At 46.3% G+C, this 19,224-nt stretch overlaps 9 protein-coding genes across 9 annotated transcripts; 4 read left to right on the forward strand and 5 right to left on the reverse strand.

The window, feature by feature from the left end:
* Positions 1 to 234: 234 nt before the first annotated feature.
* Positions 235 to 1,393, reverse strand: F4813DRAFT_112058 (uncharacterized protein). The gene is made up of 3 exons (XM_049238517.1): positions 841 to 1,393; positions 696 to 776; positions 235 to 630 (listed from the first exon to the last, which is right to left on the reverse strand). The coding sequence occupies exons 1-3, from the start codon at positions 1,136 to 1,138 to the stop codon at positions 326 to 328; spliced, it is 684 nt and encodes a 227-aa protein (XP_049098777.1). The 5' UTR covers positions 1,139 to 1,393; the 3' UTR covers positions 235 to 325.
* Positions 1,394 to 2,120: 727 nt separating this feature from the next.
* On the forward strand, positions 2,121 to 3,403 carry F4813DRAFT_390158 (uncharacterized protein; the record flags this gene model as incomplete). The annotated part of the gene is made up of 4 exons (XM_049246967.1): positions 2,121 to 2,303; positions 2,360 to 2,464; positions 2,523 to 2,890; positions 2,944 to 3,403. The coding sequence occupies 4 exons, from the start codon at positions 2,121 to 2,123 to the stop codon at positions 3,401 to 3,403; spliced, it is 1,116 nt and encodes a 371-aa protein (XP_049098778.1).
* A 650-nt stretch (positions 3,404 to 4,053) lies between these two features.
* On the forward strand, positions 4,054 to 7,123 carry F4813DRAFT_361942 (amino acid transporter). Its single transcript, XM_049243570.1, has 8 exons — positions 4,054 to 4,672; positions 4,740 to 4,810; positions 4,869 to 4,982; positions 5,037 to 5,119; positions 5,173 to 5,550; positions 5,606 to 5,625; positions 5,688 to 6,017; positions 6,074 to 7,123. Exons 1-8 carry the CDS (start codon positions 4,517 to 4,519, stop codon positions 6,557 to 6,559), a joined length of 1,638 nt encoding a protein of 545 aa, XP_049098779.1. The 5' UTR covers positions 4,054 to 4,516; the 3' UTR covers positions 6,560 to 7,123.
* A 4-nt stretch (positions 7,124 to 7,127) lies between these two features.
* Positions 7,128 to 10,450, forward strand: F4813DRAFT_112107 (uncharacterized protein). The gene is made up of 2 exons (XM_049238519.1): positions 7,128 to 8,419; positions 8,508 to 10,450. Exons 1-2 carry the CDS (start codon positions 7,195 to 7,197, stop codon positions 10,298 to 10,300), a joined length of 3,018 nt encoding a protein of 1,005 aa, XP_049098780.1. The 5' UTR covers positions 7,128 to 7,194; the 3' UTR covers positions 10,301 to 10,450.
* Positions 10,415 to 12,617, reverse strand: F4813DRAFT_112098 (putative FAD-binding oxidoreductase). The gene is made up of 7 exons (XM_049238518.1): positions 12,182 to 12,617; positions 11,795 to 12,129; positions 11,684 to 11,745; positions 11,540 to 11,630; positions 11,142 to 11,484; positions 10,586 to 11,090; positions 10,415 to 10,514 (listed from the first exon to the last, which is right to left on the reverse strand). The coding sequence occupies exons 1-6, from the start codon at positions 12,340 to 12,342 to the stop codon at positions 10,601 to 10,603; spliced, it is 1,482 nt and encodes a 493-aa protein (XP_049098781.1). The 5' UTR covers positions 12,343 to 12,617; the 3' UTR covers positions 10,415 to 10,514; positions 10,586 to 10,600.
* Positions 12,618 to 12,840: 223 nt separating this feature from the next.
* Positions 12,841 to 13,893, forward strand: F4813DRAFT_361946 (UbiA prenyltransferase family-domain-containing protein). The gene has a single exon (XM_049243571.1). It carries the CDS (start codon positions 12,897 to 12,899, stop codon positions 13,830 to 13,832), a length of 936 nt encoding a protein of 311 aa, XP_049098782.1. The 5' UTR covers positions 12,841 to 12,896; the 3' UTR covers positions 13,833 to 13,893.
* Positions 13,894 to 14,912, reverse strand: F4813DRAFT_361947 (uncharacterized protein). The gene is made up of 3 exons (XM_049243572.1): positions 14,720 to 14,912; positions 14,226 to 14,658; positions 13,894 to 14,167 (listed from the first exon to the last, which is right to left on the reverse strand). Exons 1-3 carry the CDS (start codon positions 14,761 to 14,763, stop codon positions 13,946 to 13,948), a joined length of 699 nt encoding a protein of 232 aa, XP_049098783.1. The 5' UTR covers positions 14,764 to 14,912; the 3' UTR covers positions 13,894 to 13,945.
* A 342-nt stretch (positions 14,913 to 15,254) lies between these two features.
* On the reverse strand, positions 15,255 to 17,105 carry F4813DRAFT_361955 (uncharacterized protein). Its single transcript, XM_049243573.1, has 5 exons — positions 16,404 to 17,105; positions 16,250 to 16,357; positions 15,788 to 16,176; positions 15,656 to 15,732; positions 15,255 to 15,599 (listed from the first exon to the last, which is right to left on the reverse strand). The coding sequence occupies exons 1-5, from the start codon at positions 16,614 to 16,616 to the stop codon at positions 15,289 to 15,291; spliced, it is 1,098 nt and encodes a 365-aa protein (XP_049098784.1). The 5' UTR covers positions 16,617 to 17,105; the 3' UTR covers positions 15,255 to 15,288.
* A 449-nt stretch (positions 17,106 to 17,554) lies between these two features.
* F4813DRAFT_361956 (NAD(P)-binding protein) lies at positions 17,555 to 19,169 on the reverse strand. The gene is made up of 2 exons (XM_049243574.1): positions 17,968 to 19,169; positions 17,555 to 17,902 (listed from the first exon to the last, which is right to left on the reverse strand). Exons 1-2 carry the CDS (start codon positions 18,879 to 18,881, stop codon positions 17,779 to 17,781), a joined length of 1,038 nt encoding a protein of 345 aa, XP_049098785.1. The 5' UTR covers positions 18,882 to 19,169; the 3' UTR covers positions 17,555 to 17,778.
* Positions 19,170 to 19,224: the final 55 nt, after the last annotated feature.

Consider the following 19,224-nt stretch of genomic DNA (forward strand, 5'->3'; position numbering starts at 1 on the left):
TGAGATGGGCTCCAGATAGGCTTCTTATTACGATACGAAGCTCTGATTGGCTGATGCATCATGCCGCATTCCGAAAAGGGTATACGCTAAGCCAGGCTCAAGCCCTGATTGGCCGGTTTCCGTACTTGGATTTTCCCGAGACCCTTAGGTTTACGAGATATCATTTTCCGTTCGCAGGAGTTGCCGATGTGCATCATTGCATGGATTCGATGCATCCATGTAATTCTCAGGTTATGGGACTTGGGGTAGGAAGAGCCAGAATGTAACAGTATGGCGTGTTTAATTTCAATCAAGCACCGGATATCTGTAATTCTATATCTATATTCTATTGGGTAGATTTCGCATCCCTCGAATCCCTTGCATCCCTCTTCATGATGAACCCATGGATAGGACACTCGAGCCTTTCTCTCTCCGCAATGAATTCCTTGCTCGGATTCTCTTCTTGGGCGTCCAGGTAGAAATCGCCAATAACGTAAAACCCTTGCTTTTCGTACGTGCGGCGGGCCATCTCGGTAGATTCGACGAAAGATTCCAGGCCGAGCTCATCTGCTTTTCGCGTCCCCCACTCCAGCATCAAACTTGCGGCGCCCCGCTTCCTATGCGCTGAATGCACAAAGCATAGTGATATCACTGTATAATTTCCCGAGTGGTAAGCGGCCACACGAAGCCAAGAGATACATATAAGTGAAACCTACATATGTGCGGCTTGTTCATAATGACTGGGCGATGTTTTCCTAGGCAGGCGAGGAGATGATCCCCGACCTGTCTTAGGGGACCTGGTGGGTATCCTTGTTCAGTACCTACATGTCGTTCCACTCTCTTGACTCATCTGCAACGCACCTTCAGGTAGCCAAGAAGCCTTCCGTGCGGGCTGTTCGACAGCGTATGGATTTGTCTCGTAAATAATATATCGCGTACCCCCAATTACTTGGCCAGTACACTCGTCGGTAACATAGACCCAATGACTCCCAGGCTGTATCTTATGCCAGACTAGTTGACGGGCACAAGCCTCTTCGGGCGAGGTGCCTTTGGTGAGTTCAAAGACGCCATTGAACGGGTTACTGTAGGCCTCGTGTTCTGCGGCGTTTATGGCCTTGAAGTCTTCATCGTCTGTAAGTTCGTGGAGCTTCAAAGACATGGTGAATGGGGGTAGCGAGGGGGTATAGAGTGGGAAGCCGGTGTAAGTACAAGTTGAAGCTGAATATCAAACTTGAGATAGGTAAAGCGTTCACTTTACATTCATTCCCCTCCAACTCCAACAAAGTACCTACCTAATAATAGCGGCCGATCCGATCCGATCCGATGTAGGACGGCGTCACGTGTCGTATTCTCTTCCGTATACCGTACCGTACCTACCTAATCCTGCTCATGATGTATGTAGGTTAGGTAGGTATATGTACTCAGGTAGACTAAGGCCTGTTATCCAATCGCATTCGTATATGGATTGATCCAACAGAACGTTATTATTCGACAAACGTACCTACCTAAGTAACGCTACAACATTCGAAATACCACCAATAACAAGTCTTTGCGCCTACTTATGGAGGTTACATCTTACCTACCTACCTGCCTACCTGACCTAACTCATGGTTACATTCTCAATGCTTAGCTCAATGCTTAGCTTAATGCTTAGCACCTAAAGCACCCTATGACGGCGCTCTCGGCGTGCATTTTGGTAGCAGCCAAGGTGATAGTCAACCTTCCTCTCGTGGCATTCTTTTCTCACATGCATCGTCCTAGAGAAAACGTGTGTTCAATGCAACGCTTCCTTCTTTTCTTTTCTCTTCTCCCGGCATTAGACCTTCTTCTTGTAACCTACCCAGATGTACATACACAACACCCATCTGAAATGCCAGCCATCTAATATGACCTAGATCCAGCACAGGAGCTGGCCCCTCGGCTCGTGTTAGAAGACGTCTGGGTCGCCTGAATCCTTCTGTAGCAGACCTGCACGGCACTCACTCAGCCAACTACCGAGTTAATTACAATAGCCAGCCCGCCGAAAATCCATCTGACCTAAATTATCTTGGCTATCTTTTGATCGCATCGCTATTTCGTAAGAGTATGTGACATACCCGAATGGGCGAGAGACGACAATAGAGAACCATGATCACGGCTCAATGAACTCCTCCGATACGAACGTCTCCCTGCACGACAGCCCCGATAACCACGGGTCGGTGGTTAACTTGGTATCATGGTTCTTCGCCATCTGTAGTTTTCTTCTAGTCTGTACCAGGCTCGTGACAAAATGGGGGGTATCGAAGTCGTTCCATTTGGACGACACCATGATTGTAGCGTCGCTGGTGAGTCGCCTCTGTCAAGATGATAATGATATTATATGGTATTCTAATTCCGCTAGGTCTTTAGTATTGCGCAAACGATAGCGGCATCTATCGCGGTTGGGAACGGGCTGGGACGACACCAAGATACCCTCTCTGATGACAATATTATATCCTTTCAGAAGGTGCGCGGGCTCTTCCATAGGTCAGATTAATAACTCCCAAGCGCTAACATCCAACCAGTCTTATTATGCGGCGAATATTCTTTTCATAGCGAGCCAGGCTTTCTCTAAACTCTCCGTTATATTTTTCATAAGAGTCATATCACCCATCAATTTCCACAGGATCCTAACGTGGATACTCACCGGGGCTACGCTCGCCTGGGCGTTGACCTCGATCTTGGTGTTGATATTCCAATGCGATACACCGGGAACGTGGGAAATTCTTGGGGATGAGTGCATAGATCAAGATGCCATGTGGGATTATATCAACGTGGTCGATATCTTGCTTGATTTCTTTCTAATATGGTTGCCATTTATGGTCGTGTGGAAACTGCAGACTCATTTAAAGCGCAAGATTGCGGTCATATCGTGCTTTGCGACTCGAATCTTGTAAGTCTCTAGAAGGATCGCATCTCAGAATCATGCACTGATATAAACTCCAGGACTATCGCCGCGCTTATTTGGCAGATGATAGAGTCTCAAACAGTATCTAACCACCAAGACGCTACATTTGCATACTGGCTCATTGGTGTTGCAATGACACTGGCCCAAAACCTGGGCATCATGACTGCCAGCGCACCGTATCTAAAACCGTTCCTAGACAGTCTAGAATCCGGAATGATCCGAAGCGACGACCTTCGCCGTCGTGGGAATATCACGGGAAAGTCGTACGGGTACGGACGAAAGCAAGATGGCTCCGGCGCATCTAAATCTACGCATTCTACATCGCACGAGTTGGGTAACCTTGGAATCCCAAACTCTCAAGTAACTACTTCGGTTACAGTTGGAACGGCGCACACAACGCCTGATTGGGATGCTAGCAGCCGCTCTAGCCAGACGAAGCTCATCAAGCAAGTTAAGAGCTGGGGGGTTACGAGTTCACCGACCCCGGCGGGCGAATAACTAATATGTATCAGGGGGGTACGAATCTGTAAATACGCCGAATAAGATCTCTTTTATGATAATATCAAATTTCATCTTTTTTTTCTCATTGTTGATAGCTTCATTCAACTGCGACGGTACTTACAATATCGCTAACGCGTAGTGGCGGCGGGTCATCCCGCAATCATCCCGCGATGGCTTATTACCTGTCATACTAATACTAATGCCTGTATTGCGGCGAGGTTCACAGCCGAATCATATGAGGTAGGTACATACTACGTATTCCCACTGTGATTTCGCCACCGGATTCTCGTACGAACTGCGGCTTTTTTGCGCCATTATCTATGGCCAGTTATTGAGATGTCCGAGACTGGAAATAACTAACGATCTGAACTTCCAGGCAGATCTTAGATTGGTTGTAATATAAGATATAAAACACAAAATATAGCAGGAGAGGAATACATCTCCAAAGAGTAGATTATCCTGCTTACTTGAACTAGGTATACGATATGTAGGGACTTGAATGGGTAGGATCTCTATTACGTGACATGCATTGGCTGTGGTTTGTCGAATCGAGTAGCATACCCGAACGAAATCCTTCCGATGCCATGCACGGTCATCCACATCAGAAGCTCTTCTGGGGTCATAATAGAGAGTATCTCCGGCTAACGACCGAAGGTATTAGGCCGCGCAAGACGACGTCGTATCCGTTATCGCGTAACCCTCCCTTGTTCATATGTTCTTTTCGAAGAAAAACGCTTCTTCTGTACGTATCAACCGTTACCGACGGCTGTGGCCCGATATGTACGCTAACCCCCGGCGTCGCAAGCATTTTATTCTAGAACAGGATATGCGAAAGCAACGGCCCTGCTCGGAAGCTTCAATAATTTCAATCCCTCAGTTTCAGCTCGGCGCTGAGACCTTGCACTAGGAGTATATGCACGCGTCTCCTCAAGCTCGAACATCTTCTTAATAACCTATACCTACCCCCATAATACTACTGTCTACCCGCTTCCCATCCCATGCCTCTGTCTCCCATCGAACGCCGCCCGTCGCAAAGAACTAGACAGACACCCGCGAAGCTTTGTCGCCCCTCTGGGTAGGACGCGAAGGAAACACAACTAATAAGCCAAGATGGCGGACGACTACGAGCTCAAGTCGACTAAGCGCGACGACAATGAGGCGGCGTCTACCGAACTCAACATGGAGCCGACGGGAGGAGGGAAGAAGTCGATTATTGATCGCGACAACCAGACTCTTACTCGACTTGGCAAAGTCCCGGTGCTTAAGGTAATGCGTGATGTTTATTTCCGTTGACACTAAACAAGTACTTAATTATTGATATTTCGTCTTATAGCGCAACTTTGCTCTTATGTCCATCCTCGGATTCAGCTGCACGGTTATGAACACTTGGGAAGGAGAGCTGGTGTATGTCTCTCCCTCCGCCACGCGCATCATTCTTCCTAAGACCTAACCATGTCCACAGGCTTTTCCTTCAAGCGTACGAGAATGGCGGTTCAGCAGGATCTATATACGGATTCATAATCGTCTGGATTGGCACGCTCTGTGTCTTCGCAACTATGGGTGAACTGGCATCGATGTAAGCGCATCGCCTTTCACAACCAAGGCTCGAGATAACTGACACTCCGCGCAGGGCGCCGACGTCGGGAGGCCAATATCACTGGGTATACATGTTGGCGCCGAACAATTGGCGCAAGTTTACGAGTTACTTCATCGGTATGTTTGAATATGCACTTATTCACCAAAAAGCTTGGGCTAAGTTGTATGAGGCTGGTTGACGGTCATCGGCTGGCAAGCCGCTGTCGCGAGTCTGGGTTATCTTGCTGCCGGTCTCATCCAGGGTGTCGCTGTGATGGGGAATCCGGACTACGTACCGCTGCCTTGGCAGAAACTCCTGCTACTGTACGCTTCTGTCGCGTTCGCGGTGTTCGTCAACACGGTTGTGAGCAGTGCCTTGCCAAAGGTAGAAGGCCTCGTTTTGATCCTTCATATCCTCGGGTTCTTCGCTATTCTCGTGCCGCTGGTCTACTTGAGCCCTCATAAGAGTGCCGAAGAAGTCTTTACGTCCTTCTCGAATGGAGGGGGGTGGCCGACGCAAGGTCTTTCTTTTATGCTTGGCATGATAGCTGCTGTGTTCAACTTCCTCGGTATGTCATTACTCCTTCTCATGTGCAAGGATATTGCTTGGCTAACAGAAAATAGGCGCGGATGGTGCTGTGCACGTAAGTACATTTGAATAGCTCCCTCTTTCCCCTATTTCAGATCCACTAACAATTTTCTATAGATGTCTGAAGAGATTCAGAACGCATCCGTCATTGTCCCACGAGCAATGATTTTCACCGTCCTTTTGAATGGTACTCTAGGATTTGGCAGTCTCCTTGCTTTGTTATTCTGCATCGGCGACATAGACTCTGCTCTAAAGTCACCCACTAAATACCCCTTCATGGCGATATTCCAAGAGGGCGTAGGGTCGCTACAGGGCGCTCAGACCATGGCTTCGATTCTTGTAGTCTTGAATCTTTTCGCTATGGTATCCCTAATGGCTACTGCCTCTCGAATGACGTGGTCCTTCGCACGAGATAGGGGTTTGCCGGGTTGGTTCTACATTAGCAAAGTGAGTATCTTCACTAGCATTATAAGGTTGATTACCAGACTAACATCGAATCCAAGGTTGAACCTAAGACGTCGATTCCAGTAATTGCAATCGTTCTCACGACGATCATATCCTACCTTCTAGCCCTTATCACGCTAGGCTCCTCGGTAGCGTTCAACGACATCGTTTCATTGACTGTAAACGGCTTAGACGGCGCATACCTCATCGGAAACAGTCTTCTCCTCTGGCGCCGATTGACTGGCGGTATCCGACCGTATAACCGGGAGAACACAGCGTTGACCAACACCAATCACGAAAACCTATCGTGGGGCCCTATGAAAATCCCAGAACCATTCGGAACTATCGTCAACGCATTTGGCTGTGCATTCCTCGTCGTCATGTTATTCTTTAGCTTCTGGCCGACTCATGTCAACCCTACTGCCGAAAGTATGAACATGAGCGCTCTGATGGTTGGAGCGACGCTGATCTGGTCCGTGATATACTATGCCGTCTGGGCGCGGAAAGTGTATTCTGGGCCGGTCATTGAGATTAATAATAGTTAGATTGTTCTTAGGGAGTAAATAATATTAAACGTAAAGATTCCTAGGTACCTACTTACCTATCATTTCCTATGTCTCCTGAAGTCCTAGGGATCTTGTAGGATTGCCAATGTACCTCTTAGTGCTATACGGGTAGGATTTGTGGAAATGCAAACCGCCAAGTGACGCAGTGCACGATCTCTTATATGACCAAGCTTGCCAAGAATACTGAGGCATGCCGAGTCGTAGCCAAGTATAGGTACATAATAGTAAGCCTTAAAGAACGGGGAGAGCTTATTTTAACGACGATTCTCGGGGGTTTTCTATATGTACTATAGAAATATTTGTTTATGTAGAAACTTTCTTAAGCTTGGGTTAGTTATAGGATATAGGTACTCTAGATTCTTACAGCACAACAACAACAACAACAACTTTCAAACCATCTACTCGCTAAATGCATGGTAAGAATCTTACGCTAACCAATGTAATGTGTAGCACCACATGCGTAGCCCCCAAAGTGGCACAGATGTTTCTTAAAAGATGCCTCGAGGCATATTTCCCGGCTTCGTCTAGATTCTTATTTTATTCCCATTCACCATTTACAACTACAACATAGACTTCTCTATTACCTACAAAAGTGTCCTGAAGCCAGATCATCAATGGCGATTCTCTGTCCACCCTACAATTATGGCACGGGAATATGGAACGAGCCTCAACAGCAGATTTCACGCTCACAATGTAGCATAGACGATGTGAAAAAGGCGCTGAAGCAAGGTCTAGATCCTAACGTTCAATGGAACGCATTCGAGGTTGTCACCCCGCCTGCTATTGGGAGATTCGTGCCTAGTAGTTTTGATCCTGATTGTACTTGGGCAAATTATAACACGCCGCTTCATAAATCTTTGTGGCATCAACATTACGATGCGGCAGCTCTCTTGCTAGAGAGCGGTGCTCGGATCGATCTATGCAACGCACTCGGGAGAACAGTGCTACACGAAGCTCTTAACCCACCTAGCAAGCTTCGACTCAAGTATACTTCTTCCCATTATGAAAAAGTTAAATTTCTCATCGAGAATGGTGCAAATATCAATGCCGAAACCGAGGACTCGTCCTCCCACAACAAGTATACATCTCGCTCTGGGATCGTCCCCTTGCATGAGGCTATCAGGGCCTGGGATCTCAAAATGGTGAAAATACTAGTGGAAGCAGGGGCGAGTCTTACGCAGTTGGCCCCAGGTGGGTGGACAATCCTTGACCTTGCTCTACTGGAGAGAAATGAGCCGATCATAGATTTTCTCTATAAGTCTGGTGCTCGACTTTCGGAAATACCCAACTCGGAGGTCGAACCAACTAACCTACGAGAAATGGCACAGGCGTTACTAGCGGACAATAGTATATTTCCTTCACCTGACTATCGGGAAGCGTATCTCCACGTTATAAGCCACCCCGAGTTTCTCTGCGCCTGGAAAGGGTTCTCTACAGGCTCCGTATCAACATGCCGGGTGCTTCTCGAAACATTTCTCGATATTCTATCTCGAATAGCAGAGAAGCCAAATCCAGAGAATGTCCCGGGAGCTCCAACCTGCGTTCAATGTGCCGCATTTCTGAGGCAGCTATCACTGGAAATTTTAGATCCGTTTGAACTTTACCCGGACCGGGACTCCCTTAGGCGGTCTGCAATAGATGGATGCTGTCTATGTGCGTTGTTTGAGGACGCTTTGGTTCATAAAACTGGTAGATGGGCGGGTCAAAGTTCGGCGAAGTATACAAAGTTCGGAACAACACCCAAAATTATACTACTACCAGGCGAAATATCATGGCGTCCCACGATTATCATACACCACGAGAACCAGTCCGAGACTTTGATAATCGATAGTATGTCTGGTATGTTCTCTCCGTGTCGTCTTATAAGATTAATAGTCGATATCATGGCAGAGCGTTAAATACCACTAATCTCTAACTCTGTCCACAGATTCTTTTATGATAGACCACCAGCAATATCCGGACGACACCGAACTAGGAACAGGTTCAGCTCGAGCTTTTGAAACTGCTTGTTCTTGGCTCGAGAACTGCAGGTTGCATCATTCGAAGTGTAATGAATCAAAGGATGAAAACCCTATGTTACCTACCCGAGTCATTGACGTAGGAAACGAAACGTCTGAGCCCTTACTCTATCAGGGAAACGGGAGGCATGCCCCGTACGTTTGTCTTTCCTATTGCTGCGGTAGCTGTGACAACCTCAAAACAACAAAGGAGTCGCTTCTAGACCACATGAACATGATCCCGCTCAGATTATTTCCACCGACACTACGTGACGCAGTTCTAGCCACAAGGCAGTTGGGGTTCCGTTTTCTTTGGATTGATGCTCTATGCATTATACAAGATGACGAAAATGACAAGGAAAGAGAAGTAGCGCAGATGCAAACTATATTCGCCAATGCAACTGTGACCTTGTCAGCTCACGACTCTCGAGACTCTATGGGGGGGTTGTTCCGTCCACGTCGTTGGAACTACCCCCCTAGTCCCGTCCAGATCTCTTTGCGTATTCCCAAACAGCATAAACCAGTAAGAGAAACACATAAATATGGCTATTTTATTTTTCCGGTCCATGGAGAAAAGGAGCTTTATAAGCCTGGTCCGCTCAGCTTTCAGGCGTGGGCACTTCAGGGGCAGTTTCTAAGCACTAGGATAATTCACTGGGGTCCCGGAATCTTATATTGGGAGTGCTTAAGTTGCCATGGATCTGAATCAGACCCCGAAGGTATCACGCATCCGTATACAGATCCTGAAAGTTTCACGAATCCGTATCATATCACCTACACAAATTGTACACAGGTGCGCCGGCAAAAGCGTATTGCGCAAGGACGTTTCCATGAGAATGATCTTGGCTACAGCAGCACTCCCACATTTGGCACACTCAAGACAGATATTGATATAAGAAGATCAACATACCTAACATGGCAAGGCTTAGTCTCCGAATACAGCTCACGAGTACTGGCTAAACAGGAAGACAAGATTCCAGCATTCCTAGGTTTGAGTAGGATAATGGAAAGAGCTCTTCAAGATAAGTTCGTCGTAGGGATATGGAAGAATTCGCATTTCTTCCCTAGCCTCCTTTGGGCCGCCGATAACTCAGAAGGAAACTCGAGGAACGGAAACTATCCATTCTGGACTTGGGCTTCTATCAACGGCAAGATAAAATATCCTATAGTTGACCCAGATATTACCTGGGAGCCATCAGACGTGGCTTTAGATATCAAAACGTCCGGCCCATCCCAGAGTCATGCAACTGGCAGTATTACCATGAGGAGCACTATAAGGAAGTTCTCTTGGGTCAATCAACTTTGGCACTACAAGAACAAGCCGCGAGGTTCCTTGTTTGGTTCATTGCCACCCCGAATAGATAGGGAGATAGAGTCTAGGTGGCCAGCGGCTTCATTGATAGTTCAAGCATTTCAGGATATTGGATCCGCCTTGCCAGAATTACGGGCTCCAAGTAGTTGGGAGGATACCGGAGACGATATTTATTGTTTAGTTGTTGCTCGTATCGGCCTGAAACCGCCGCCGAAGGCTGGGAGTCTTACTTTCCCTGATCTACGGCCTGAATCTCTTGTCTGTATATGTATCACCCCTGTACGTCGTGGCGAAGAAACCGAGACCAAGGCACCGCATAACACGTATCGTCGTGTAGGATTGTGTGAGTTTCGGGATCAACCGGAGTTCTGGAAGGACGCCGTGAAGGGTGAATGGGTGACCATCATATGAATTCCAGGTCCCATTAAGGTATACGCAATTCTGATTTTGTTTTAAGCATATATATTGTAGAATGTATTTAAATTACAATGCGGCATCTTCGGCTGTTATAAACAACCACAATAAAAAATGATGAGATGCCCTACGCATCAATATCCGGTAGCGGTCAAGCAGCATAAATAATGAGTCATGTAGTGTTTAATGGTAATAAGGGGAGCGTAATTCTCTAAAAAGTGTATTAGAATTAAATGTATCTTCTTGAAAACTCAAGAGTCCCATGTTCGCCCCTCTGCGTACCTGTTAAAAGAAGCTTTAGGAGAGATGAGGTAGCTTAAACCCTCCGGGCACCAGTCTTTGAAATACTGCCCCTGGATCATATTTCTGTTGCACTTCCCTCAGCTTTCTTACGTTATCCTCCCCATAGTGTTCAATAACTTGCTGATCAATGCTTGCGTCGTTCATAAAAATGTAGCGAAGATATTTACCCTGAGCCTTTGCCAGTGCTTCAACCTCGTCAGTCAAACTCCGTATGCCGTTGTGCGCGATCTCGTCGTCTTCTGGGAACCACCAGCCAATGTCTGTATGGAACCAGGTTTGCGCTACTGGTTCCAATCCTAAGGCGTTTCCGCCGTGAAGCTTTCCGGCCTCTACAGCGCTAGCGGAAATGCCCTGTAAAGTGAAGATCCCAGTCCCAGCAGTTAAGCCTCTCAGTTCGTCTACTGCGGGGGATGTGGCGAATATCTCTCTTATGGACTTGTACAATGACTGAGTCGGCTGGAAACTTGTAGTAGTCCATTCAACCCTGCAATTATCATTAGCCATAGATTAAGGATATTTCCAAGTTTAAGCATACCGCGGGATTGATGGGATAGGGTATTCGCTTATTAGGTTATGAATTGTCCTAAGACCAGTCGTATCAAGGATTGTATTCCAATTTTCGTCAAGTCGAAAAAAGGGGGCGAACGCAGCAGGAGCTTCTTCAGGCTTCAGGTACGTGAGACCAATGACAATCCCGAATGTCGTGTTAGTCACATATGCATTAATGTTAAATTGTGCGTAAGGGTCCTTATTAGGATCTGTTTGAAACTCTGCTAATGCATCCAGCACGTCGGACAATGCCTCAAAAGGGTAGACTTTTGTCCCTCCCCAAATATGGAATATGGGATACGCCTGGAGCGTAAATGCGGTCACGATTCCTAGGATATAGGTTAGCTTGACTAAATGAGAATGCTGCTGTCATTGTCCATTTACCAAAATTATTACTACCGCCTTTTAGGGCCCAGTATAAATCCGCATTTGATTCTTTGTTAGCATTTACAAGTGAACCGTCAGCAAGGACAACCTAGGAGTTATTAACATCCTAACATATGTGACTTGTAGCATTGAAATGCTCACCTCGTAATTGAGTACATTGTCACAGACGAGCCCATAAAGGTCTGAAAGATAAGAAATACCGCCTTCGATGATTAGCATCTAGTAACTAGAAGTAGTGTAGCTGAGACTTACATCCGAGGATTAGACCACCTACACCAGGAGATAGAACCCGCCCCCCAGCAACGGTGACTTCATACTGGTCAAGTTCGGGGTAAACGTCACCCCATTTCTGCCCTGCACCTATAACCACCACGTTCTTTTCAACATCATATTGGGTGCCGCCAATACTTGACATGTCAATTAGCACACCTGCATCGATGGATGCAGCATGCGGAACAGGCATATGGCCTCCAGATCGGATGGCAAAACTTGCGTTGGAGTCAACTAGTATAGGGACTGCGGTCTGCAGTTCCTGAACGGTATTGGGCTGGAAGATACAAGTTGGTGACTCCCAAGCAGTTTGTGACCTAGGCAAGCATGAGAGATCACCATCGTACCATGATATGGCATTAAACCTACCAGTTCTCAGTAGTAGAAGCATTGTATCGGACATCGGTTGGGTGGATGGTTGCACCGTGGATTTTGCTTGCAAGTAGATCACATGCCACTATATCGGGGCTCGTTTGCGCATCTAATGAGAAGCGACCAAACAGTTCCAAGATATGATTGAATTGGGCCATGTCTATTGAGGTACTGTTGAGTTGTCTTGATGCTGTGTCTATGTTGGAGGCCTTAAAAGCTTCAGTCACGCAACTCTACATACGTCTGAGAACAGGGAGGGACTGAGTGATAGATGTCTCCGGGGATATTGGGAGGTGAGCTGCTGTCAATAGAATCATGTTAGACGAATGCAGCGTAATAAATGAATTGAATGCACTGTGTTGCCAACAGAAATCAATATCGCCAGCCTTGTTGCCTTAACTCCGAGAAAGGATTTTGTGATACTACCTAAGGAAAGTGATGACTGTTAGGCCAAGATTATAGAGGCTTGGGAATCACCCAATCAGAAAACTACCTCTTAGAATTATGGGCCTTGTCTCAATGATGTATCATTATGTACCTATGCAGGCTGGGAGGTAATACAATGTAAATAATATGGAGTGTATAATCGACGTGCTCTAAGGCTACAAGTAGAAGCTCGTATCTCGCATTCCCGGTCTGTCTTGGGTAATTCAGACTATCCTTTTTGTTCTCTCTATGAGTAATATTCTAAAAACATATATCATCACCAGCGATGAGCGACACGCAAGGAAATAGGAGAAGATGGTATGACTGTCTTCCATCTTCTTGGGTCCCTTACATGGAACTCTGTCACATTAGTACACCGGCACCTATTTTCCTGATATATTTTCCTCATTTATACGGTGTTATATACGCAGCCATTGTGCGAAATTCCCCGGTAGCTGAGGTGTTGCATATGTGTAGTGTGCTTCTTACCGGCACCATTTTCTTTTCGAACGCTGCACATGCTTGGAACGACCTAATCGACGCCCCCATAGACAAGATGATCCGTCGTACGAAAAACCGCCCCATCCCCCGAGGTGCCATTTCCCCTTTGTCTGCGTTCATATTTGCCTTAATACATGCCTTTGGAGCGGCATGCCACTTGTTAGTCTTACCAAGAGACACCGCTATATGTACCCTCCCAACTGTCCTTGGAACTACGTACTACCCGTGGGCCAAACGACACACCTACTTCCCCCAGGTAGTACTAGGATTCTGCCTAGCATGGGGGGCAATGGTCGGCGCTTCTGCCATGGGCATCCAACAACCTTGGACTAAGGGTACAGCTATATGCTTGTTCCTTGCTTGTCTCTTCTGGACTGTTATGTATGACACTATTTATAGCCATATGGATTTGGAGGAAGACATCAAAATAGGGGTCAAAAGCATGGCAGTCTACTTTCAGGGTAAAGCAAAGCTACTACTATGGTTCGTCCTGGTTTGCATGATATCCTCACTTATTCTTTGCGGTAATATGGTTGGATTAGGACGTCAGTACATGGTTACCACAGTGGGAGGCTGTCTAGCATCCCAGGCAATGATTGTTCAGATGGTAGATCTAAAAGATCCACAAAATTGCTGGTGGTGGTTTGCAAATGGCTTCTGGGTTACTGGAGGACTTATAGCAGGCGGGCTAGTTTCAGAATATGTAATTCGTTCCGTATGAGTTTGCAAGCGACATCCCAGGGACTTAGGCTGCTTTGGTGTATATCTTTTATATGGATGGAACTTATGAATTCTACTACCTCGCATGGCTCGTAGCAAGCTAGTTTGCTCAAACTACAATGATATTGTCCGATTCGCGAATCGTCTTTGGAAGATTGATGCCTCCATTCTCTCACAAGCCAGGCCCCAGTCAGTTGACCATTTATGATAGAATGGCTGATACCCTAGCAATCCACCTATCCATCTCCCAACCACGATTGCAACTATAACTGACAGATTTCGACCAAATGGTATCCAATTCGGGAACGAAAGGTAAGAACCGCCAGCATCGAACGTCTATGGTGCATTGTGGTTAGCCTCGAGCCTATCACGATGGCGAGTTTGTGAAACTTACACTCAAGACCTGAATAATATCAGGCTTTTTGCCGTTGAGAATAAGCTGTTCCTGGTATAAATACCAATTTTCGAAGAACAGAAGATCCAGGCTGAAAACCTCAGAAGTCTTGCTTCCCGAGATCAGGAACTTCAAGGTTTTATCCCCAGATTGGGTGTTTTCTGCGGCGACCGGATATGAACGATGATTTATACCGGGACGTACGGCAAATTCACCGTCATGTGGGAACATCAACCATTCCCGCCCGTTATATTCGAACCCTAAGCGTCCTTCAACTACTTGTATATACTCTTCCTGGTGCTGATGGAAGTGCATTGGGGGTTTTCTAGATATAAGCGTAGAGAACATTGGGTGGTCCAAATGAAATGTCGCCTCCAAGGCAAAGGCGCGTGTAGGATGGCTGATTACGCGCGTACTAAGCGCACCATCAAACCTAGGTAGGTAATAACTGGAGTTAGAGAGACGGACATGTTAGGGAACTAACTCAAACTTACACAGTAATTATTGCATCGGAATCTGTGTATATCATATTTGCCATTTTTTATATTGGCTACCAAACATATGCACCTATTTCCACCGTTACTTTCCTATGAATTCTGTATTTTTGAAAGTGGATGGGGAACCTTGGGCAACGCAACGTGTGGTGGGTATAACAGGTAGGTAATTCTGAACATCTGTTGGTATGCGAGCAAGCAACAAAACTACCACCATCCATATCACCTTACATGCATACAGAACCCAAGCAACCCAAGCAACACTACATGCTTACAGGGCCGAATTGATCCCCACGCATATCCGATTCCCTCTAGGTCTCCGTTTCATAGGGTAGTATTAAGTTAGAGAATGTTGGTTGCACGTAATATCGTATTATGCCCCTTGAGTGCGGGAGTGTTACGGTAAACCTCTTGGGATGTAAGTACCTAAATTTGATTGGTTCAGAAGCTCCTATAATAGCCCTTGATTGGACATACCCCTGAAAGCTGAAAGGGGTTTGCTGTGTAGTGCTCTCGCACTTGAGGATGGCTATAGTTCATGAGAAGATGAAATTTACTTTCTGTGTATTTTATACTGCTAATCTATGGAGTTCGATATCGGAATCGTTCATACTCTGATATCCACTTCCTAAAGTCCTTGCCCTTCCACCGAAAAGGTCCTTTCTTCCACTTGGCACGCCACTGCCTGATAGCTTGCTATTTTCCGGACTAGCTTTCATCGATGAAAGCTTCTGTGAAGTCTGCATCGATAACTGGTATAAAGCAGGTAAAGAAGCTCCGATTAAAGCAACTGTCGGCTCGACAACCGAGGGAACCCAGAAGGTCCTTCCGTATGTCTCGAATTGCGTAGGAACAAAGCGCGACATTAAGTAGTTATACCCTATAGTCTATTAGCAATATCATCATACCTAGGTATTCAACGATAGTAATCATTACATTGTAAGCTCCTTGGCTTATGGTCCCAAGTCTCTGTAATTTGGACCGCAAGCTTGTATGCTGCTGCGACGCTAGAACTAAACAAAGCCATCAAGTTACTAGAGGCCCTTAATGATGTTTGATAAGACTTACCCTGCTCCAAATCCAAGGATGATGACAAGGCCGACACGCTTCCTCATGGGCAATTGAAGTTTAAATGCCCAAGATATGGGTAGGACGAGCAAAATGATATCGTATCCGACACTAACGCTGTATAGACCGGTTTGTACATGCGCATAGAATACGTCGTCACAATATGTCGTGTGTTCAAGCGGGTACTTGACATTGTCGATCGGCCGGCAGACAAAACCAGGGAGGATTGAGAAGACAACCACATAGATTCCTTGCAGGGCTAACGAAGCATACAATACCAGAGCTCGGCGTCGATTGCCTTGAGCGAACACGCGTAGATAGAGAAGGAGAATAGATATTCGTACCGAGGCCGACATAGCAGGGTAAAGAAACAATGCGGCTACGATTCCCTAGTAGCCGGTTAGAAGGTCTCTAGCACTATTATATTCAGGACGAGCTTATCGCGAAGGAATTCAAGCATACTTGGTACCATCTTCCGTACTCGCCAACAGTTATTTCCCACAGCGGCTTGCCAATTCCTGCGTTCAAATTCATGTATCCGGCTAAAGCAATCCATCCGATATAAAGGACCTGTTCATTAATGAGATTTTATTTCGGTAGCTGCGAGAACCCTTACAGTTGCTGGGATGATGGCATAGTCATCTGGCCCCAAGGTCTTGGACGTCAATCTAGTACCTAGGCGGATAAAGACGACAAGAGTGGTGATAACACCTAACACTATAGATGATACAGCAATAGAATACACCTTGTGAGTATCATTGACTGTTGTAGGGGGGGGGATCAAATCCTCAAGCGGGGTGCTAAAGTTTAGTCCATAGAAGGCAGACATACTGTCAGATGGGAGCGAGCAAATAAACCTGTAAGTCTAAAGGATAGCGTGGGCTGCCTTAGGTACCTAAGGTGGGCATCTAGCTTAGTCCGATTCAATAAAATGAGAATACAGAAGCGGAATAGGCAGTCTGGATATAAACAAGTAGCATATCGTGGAGGCTATGCATAAATACGAACATGAGCTTGTAGGAACCGGTTGGTGAATTGGATTCCAAGAGCATAGGCGGTCAACGTGGTTGTATGCGCTGATCAGATTATCCTAACAAATATAACATAGGTACCTATCACGACACCATGCTAGGTAATCTTGACCGAACCTTAGATTACTAGGTGGTCCTCAAAATGCATCTATTGGACTGCTTGTCTGACGTTGGACACTGCCCAGCACTGCCAAGTGGTGCAACGCTATCATAATATGGTAGTATATTGATGTTGTATTGTTGTATATTGTTTAAGTTATATGGGGGAGGATCTCGTCTTAATATACACCTGATGTAGGGTACACACGTGACAAACGCCCACATGGCGTAGTGGTTTAAAGCCTCGATGTGTGTTGGTTGTATGGTCAAATCAAAACGGTTCGACTCAGGTTTTTCCTTAGACCTATGTAGGTAGACTCTAGTCGGTTGCATTCTGGGTCGCAACATATTTCCGTTATAAGCAGGTGTGCTCGACGGTTTTTTTCTCTTGATTAAGATTGGTTACTTGGCCTTGGCGTGAACCAGGTAAAGTAATGCTATGGGTAGGTAGGGGCTGGGAATGCTGTAGCTTATAGGCAGAAAGTGGAGGATTTCTTGGTATATTATTGGCGAAACTCTAATAGCTTTGTTTCCCCTTCGAAGAATGTGCTCTAAACGGTTTAATAGCGCCATTGATGCGCTTGTTGTAACTACCGTAACTAGGTACCTAGCTATGGCCCCAATAGACGTAAACGTTATCATCATCATCATCATCATCATCATCATCACCAAGTGGTGTAATGCCCGTTGCCCGTAAAATGAAACTCATATCTGCATTAGATAAATACTACATAATTAACCTACCTATTAGACGCCGATAGCATACATTGTGTTATTTGCTTTGCAAAAAAGGGGGGGTTGGAAAGTGGGAAAACAAAATCACGAAGAGAGTGTAAATTCATGCTAGACCATCTAGGAGGTCTACCCACTACTGATCTCTTTGAGAATGTCTTCAACCCCGGCAAATGAAAATTCTTGAAGTGTTTCCTTCCACAGGATATTCCGTAGGTGCTCACCCTGAGGTGTGTAGACAATCGGCGCCATCCTAAGCGTTCATATATACGTTAGAGATGTGCGTCACCCGAGGGGACCTTCTGTAGTGTTACTTACGGCTTCAACTTCTGAAGTCCTAGATACTGTCCGTGTGTTTCTTCACCATGCTTCACAGCTGCATCCACTATCATACGAGCACCGACTGCCGAAGTATAACCAATTCGTCGCCGGAAGACCTCTGCGATTTTCCCCTGGAGTGAGCGAGCCGTATCGCGACTGATTCCCGAGTCGTAAACCATCATCGGCGTTGCCGTGTTGATCACAGCAACAGAGGGAGGCACATGCTTAGCTAGTTCGACCAAGAATAGTTGTCCCAATAGTTTTGATACAAAAGTGCGGTTCAACATGTCCACTTTACCGGGTTTATCAAAAGATGGCAGTAAGGGTTCTTTGTTGCTCACATCTAATTTGGCCCAAGCGGCTGTATCGGACGACGTAATCGTGATACGGCCTGGTTGTTGTGCCGTTAGCCTCTTTGACTTGATCACCGGAAGGAGTAAAACGGTCAATAGAGCTGTCGATAGATAGTTGGTTTGTATGGTCTCCTCATGGCCTGTGTTCGGATTAATCTTCGCTTCTGTTGCCATGATACCTGCATTGAGAATCACGATATGTAGGCGCTCGAGGCCTTTGGCTCGCTCTACAAAGGAGCAAATGGAGTCATACGAGCCGTAGTCTAACTCCCAAACCTCGATGGTCCCTTGATCTAGGTTCCTGCCCTCCGATAGCTCAGCAGCTGTAGCTTGGCCTTTGGAGACATTTCGGACGGCGAGGATAAGTTTTGTTAGTCCCAAGTCCAAAAGTTGACGGCCACACTCGCGACCGATCCCGATATTCGATCCTGTCACGATGGCTGTTTTCCCGCTAAGATCGACTCCGCGAACCTGGGCTGGTGTTTGGGTAAGTTGACGATAGAAGTAATTCAGTACGCTTCCCTCCTTCTCGGGAGAAACGTCGAAAGTCGCAGACATGCTTAGACGCTAAGAATGATGAGATGATTGATTATAATAGGGAATAAGATGGGGCGTCCTTGAGAGTGTGTAGGGTTCTAAATCAGCTAATGCACTCAAGCCAGAAACCGACGCGCAAGGGATAGGAGCTTGACGCCTTTCTGGTTGTGCCAAGACCTCTCATAAATTAAATGGCATCTAACCTACATACAACCCTACCTATGTACCGACTAATAATATTGGACGGTATACGTGATAGGTAACGTTCCTAATGTACATACATAAGGCACTTATTGTACCGCCCTGTACTGCCCGGTACCGTCAAGTACCTAGGTCAAAGGCGGGGGGCCGCCAGGTTAGGACT

The sequence above is a fragment of the Daldinia decipiens genome (genome assembly GCF_022478715.1).
Source record: "Daldinia decipiens strain CBS 113046 unplaced genomic scaffold F4813scaffold_20, whole genome shotgun sequence".
Classification (NCBI taxonomy): domain Eukaryota; kingdom Fungi; phylum Ascomycota; class Sordariomycetes; order Xylariales; family Hypoxylaceae; genus Daldinia; species Daldinia decipiens.

Excerpts from the sequence above, each read along its gene's own strand:
- F4813DRAFT_112058 (XM_049238517.1), bottom strand. The coding sequence starts at position 1,138 with ATGTCTTTGAAGCTCCACGAACTTACAGACGATGAAGACTTCAAGGCC. Across the intron at positions 777-840 it reads GGCTTCTTGGCTACCTGAAG|GTCCCCTAAGACAGGTCGGG; the intron begins GTGCGTTGCAGA and ends GATACCCACCAG. Across the intron at positions 631-695 it reads TATGAACAAGCCGCACATAT|TGATATCACTATGCTTTGTG; the intron begins GTAGGTTTCACT and ends GAAATTATACAG.
- F4813DRAFT_361942 (XM_049243570.1), top strand. The coding sequence starts at position 4,517 with ATGGCGGACGACTACGAGCTCAAGTCGACTAAGCGCGACGACAATGAG. Across the intron at positions 4,983-5,036 it reads ATGGGTGAACTGGCATCGAT|GGCGCCGACGTCGGGAGGCC; the intron begins GTAAGCGCATCG and ends CACTCCGCGCAG. Across the intron at positions 5,120-5,172 it reads GTTTACGAGTTACTTCATCG|GCTGGTTGACGGTCATCGGC; the intron begins GTATGTTTGAAT and ends AAGTTGTATGAG.
- F4813DRAFT_112107 (XM_049238519.1), top strand. The coding sequence starts at position 7,195 with ATGGCGATTCTCTGTCCACCCTACAATTATGGCACGGGAATATGGAAC. Across the intron at positions 8,420-8,507 it reads GATAATCGATAGTATGTCTG|ATTCTTTTATGATAGACCAC; the intron begins GTATGTTCTCTC and ends CTCTGTCCACAG.
- F4813DRAFT_112098 (XM_049238518.1), bottom strand. The coding sequence starts at position 12,342 with ATGGCCCAATTCAATCATATCTTGGAACTGTTTGGTCGCTTCTCATTA. Across the intron at positions 12,130-12,181 it reads GCTTCTACTACTGAGAACTG|GTCACAAACTGCTTGGGAGT; the intron begins GTAGGTTTAATG and ends ATGCTTGCCTAG. Across the intron at positions 11,091-11,141 it reads CCTATCCCATCAATCCCGCG|GGTTGAATGGACTACTACAA; the intron begins GTATGCTTAAAC and ends TGATAATTGCAG.
- F4813DRAFT_361946 (XM_049243571.1), top strand. The coding sequence starts at position 12,897 with ATGAGCGACACGCAAGGAAATAGGAGAAGATGGTATGACTGTCTTCCA.
- F4813DRAFT_361947 (XM_049243572.1), bottom strand. The coding sequence starts at position 14,763 with ATGGCAAATATGATATACACAGATTCCGATGCAATAATTACTGT. Across the intron at positions 14,659-14,719 it reads TCCGATGCAATAATTACTGT|GTTTGATGGTGCGCTTAGTA; the intron begins GTAAGTTTGAGT and ends TTACCTACCTAG. Across the intron at positions 14,168-14,225 it reads ATATTATTCAGGTCTTGAGT|ACGTTCGATGCTGGCGGTTC; the intron begins GTAAGTTTCACA and ends AATGCACCATAG.
- F4813DRAFT_361955 (XM_049243573.1), bottom strand. The coding sequence starts at position 16,616 with ATGTCTGCCTTCTATGGACTAAACTTTAGCACCCCGCTTGAGGATTTG. Across the intron at positions 16,358-16,403 it reads ATGCCATCATCCCAGCAACT|GTCCTTTATATCGGATGGAT; the intron begins GTAAGGGTTCTC and ends ATTAATGAACAG. Across the intron at positions 16,177-16,249 it reads AGTACGGAAGATGGTACCAA|GGAATCGTAGCCGCATTGTT; the intron begins GTATGCTTGAAT and ends ACCGGCTACTAG.
- F4813DRAFT_361956 (XM_049243574.1), bottom strand. The coding sequence starts at position 18,881 with ATGTCTGCGACTTTCGACGTTTCTCCCGAGAAGGAGGGAAGCGTACTG. Across the intron at positions 17,903-17,967 it reads GGACTTCAGAAGTTGAAGCC|GATGGCGCCGATTGTCTACA; the intron begins GTAAGTAACACT and ends ATGAACGCTTAG.